This window comes from Chrysochloris asiatica, unplaced genomic scaffold (assembly GCF_000296735.1).
Source record: "Chrysochloris asiatica unplaced genomic scaffold, ChrAsi1.0 scaffold00157, whole genome shotgun sequence".
NCBI lineage: Eukaryota > Metazoa > Chordata > Mammalia > Afrosoricida > Chrysochloridae > Chrysochloris > Chrysochloris asiatica.
In genome coordinates, this window is record NW_006408675.1 from 380,239 (window position 1) to 383,026 (window position 2,788).

General features: G+C 37.3%; 1 protein-coding gene across 1 annotated transcript in view; it reads right to left on the reverse strand.

The window, feature by feature from the left end:
* MCCC2 (methylcrotonoyl-CoA carboxylase 2 (beta)) overlaps positions 1–2,788 on the reverse strand; it is a 123,666-nt gene that overhangs the window by 21,745 nt on the left and 99,133 nt on the right. Inside the window, exons 12-13 of the mRNA XM_006870957.1 lie at positions 2,305–2,385; positions 843–905 (exon numbers count right to left, since the gene is read on the reverse strand). Of these exons, the coding sequence (XP_006871019.1) occupies positions 843–905; positions 2,305–2,385 (144 nt within the window). The remainder of the gene's footprint in view (positions 1–842; positions 906–2,304; positions 2,386–2,788) is intronic.

A 2,788-nucleotide genomic window follows, 5' to 3' on the forward strand; every position in this document is an offset into this window, starting at 1 on the left:
TCTGTGGGAGAAAGATGAGGCTTTCTGCTCCTGTAAAGATTTACAGCCTCAGAAACCCTGTACAGGGTCGCTATGAGTCGGAACCAACTCCACGGCACACAACAACAAACATTCAAAAGTAGTCTATCTCTCTTTCTTCCTAGTTTGTCTTACTCTGAAAGCTCCACTGAAACTTGCCACCAGGGATGACCCTGCTGGTATTTAAGATACCAATGGTATAGCTTCCAGAATCACAGCAACACACAAATCACTACTGTATGACAAAGTGACAGACGAATGGCGGGGGTTTTTTTGTCAGGTGAACTTTTTGTTACATGTAATAAAAATATAAGTAACACAACATTTGTCATTTCAGCGAGCTTTTTTAAAAAATGTCTTCTCAACACCACTCCAGGAAAACACTTAAATGTACACAATACATTTTAGATCTTTTGTTTAGAAATTTACTAAATCCTATGGTAATTTCTCAGTTCTCTTTTCTTTGACATAATTGAACAATCTGACACTTTTGACCATCCCTTTCCTACTTAAAGTGACTCCTTGCTGGGCTTTCCTGTCATGACACTCCCCCAGTTCCCTTCAACTATCCTGTTCCAAAGGTCCTTCTCACAAACCCCCTTTTGGGGCTTTTTGGATTCCTGTGCACTTCGAAAATACAAGGGGGCTTCAAAAAGTGTGTGGAAAAATGAAATTAAAAGATAACTTTTCCACAAACGTTATAAACTTCCTTCGCACCTACAAAGAGTTTTGTTCTTGGTTTCCTGTCCCTTCACCAGTCTTCCACCATCACTTCTTCCCACCCCACTCCCACTGGAGGCCTGGTGTGCACAAGAGTTTCTTACCAGTAATGTTTTGCAGGAACAGCAGTGGAATATTTCTTTGGCAGCATAACTGGATGAAGTGAGCTCCCTGTAAGCAAATGAAAATCTTTTTGAAAATGGATTATGAAATTTATAATCATCATAAAGCCTACAAACACCACAAGTGGGTCAAATCCAAGGAAGAATACACGTTGCTTGGCTTGTCTGACCTACTGATTACCCACAGGATAGATAGCTGTGGTTTGTACTGCACCTGTTTTGCATGGTCATCTCTGAGTGTGATCACAGGTGCACACTGTAGGATAACTGCTCTGAAGTTGATAAAGTCCATCATTACAGTCCTCATAGCTAGTGGAACTTAAATAACAGAGCAGAAAGGACTACTTGTCAGCGAGAATGACTCACCCTTGCTATTAGATATTCTGTAGTTCTTCACTTTAATAAGAGAGAATGCAAACCCATAGAGGAGCTATGAGTCAGAATCCACATGACAGCATATAACAACAACATAGGATGCCCAAAAAGATATTTACATTTTGATGATCATTTGATATCCTTTCATGCACCAAGATCATATCAAATATATCTTTCTTACCAATACACCCAAGTAAATGGGATTTTATATTAAATAAGAGACAGGGTCCTTGCAAACTTGAGTTTAGGAAATTAATTATTAATTAAATATATACATTATATTGTCTAAGGATTACGGGAGTAAGAAAACTCTTATAAATCACTTCTTTTATGTTTTACTTTCTATCTGCTGAATCCTTTACCTTTGCTGGAGTACCTGGAGAGGTATAAAATCTCAAAGCAATTGCTTACCCTCAATATGACTATATTTATAAGCATAAGGAAATTGTACAGACCTTTGTGGCTTTTTGCAACCAATGACATGAAACTCTCAGGTTTATCTGTGCCATGCTAAAGCAGGAAGCACTAGAGAATGAAATTCTCAAGATGTGTTCTCATATCTTCTCAGAATATGCCATGTCCTCTTAGCACTGATAACTCAAAGAACTTTATAAGAAATTTCCTAAAACAAGTACCTTTGATTTTTTAATAGTGCTCTAGATAGTTTCTTAAGGAGCTCTGGTAGCGTAGTGCTTACGAATCAGGCTGCTAACTGCAAGGTCAACAGTTTGAAACTACGAGCTGTTCCGTGGGAGAAAGATGAGGCTTTCTGCTCCCGTAAAGATTTACAGCCTCAGAAACCCTCACTCTGAGTCAGAACCGACTCCGTGGCACACAGCCACCACGCCACCAGAGAGTTCCTTATGCTAATGTAAACAAACATAACCTATTTCTAACACTAACACACATTTGACAGTTATGCTCACACATATATACACAGATTTCTAATTACAAAGGAATCCACTTAAACATGTTAAAGCTTTTATGCAATAAACTTTAATCCTTTCAACTGATCTTCAAAATTAATGTTAAGCTAAAACAGAAAATCTTTAAACGTTTTTAAGAGTACTTGCCTTTTTAGCAGATTCAGAAAAAAGAACTCCATTGTTTCCAATGATACCTACTGGGTATCCAAATATCCGAGCAAATCCTTGAAAGAAATTTCAAAAAAGTATTTGTATTTCAGAGGACTTTTAATTCACAAATATACATTTATTCATGCTATAATGTCAGATCAAAGCTTGAACTGTAAAGAGATTCTGTCCATGATACAGAATATAGTTCAGTTCTTTATGCCTAAGATACTAGATTCTGGATGGTGTTTTTTTTTTCTTTCTGACAAGCTGTGTTACATGTAAAGATATCCATTTGTCTGACAAGTTAAGTTTGATTCAATGGCTGGCTTAGCGTGTCATCTATTCATTCAACACATATCTGAGTGCTACTATGTACTAGATATATAAGTGATACGATAATATCCATGCGCCTACAGGGAAGCCCAGTTAATACCACTATTATTCAAATTTATGCACCAACCACTAAAGCCAGTGAAG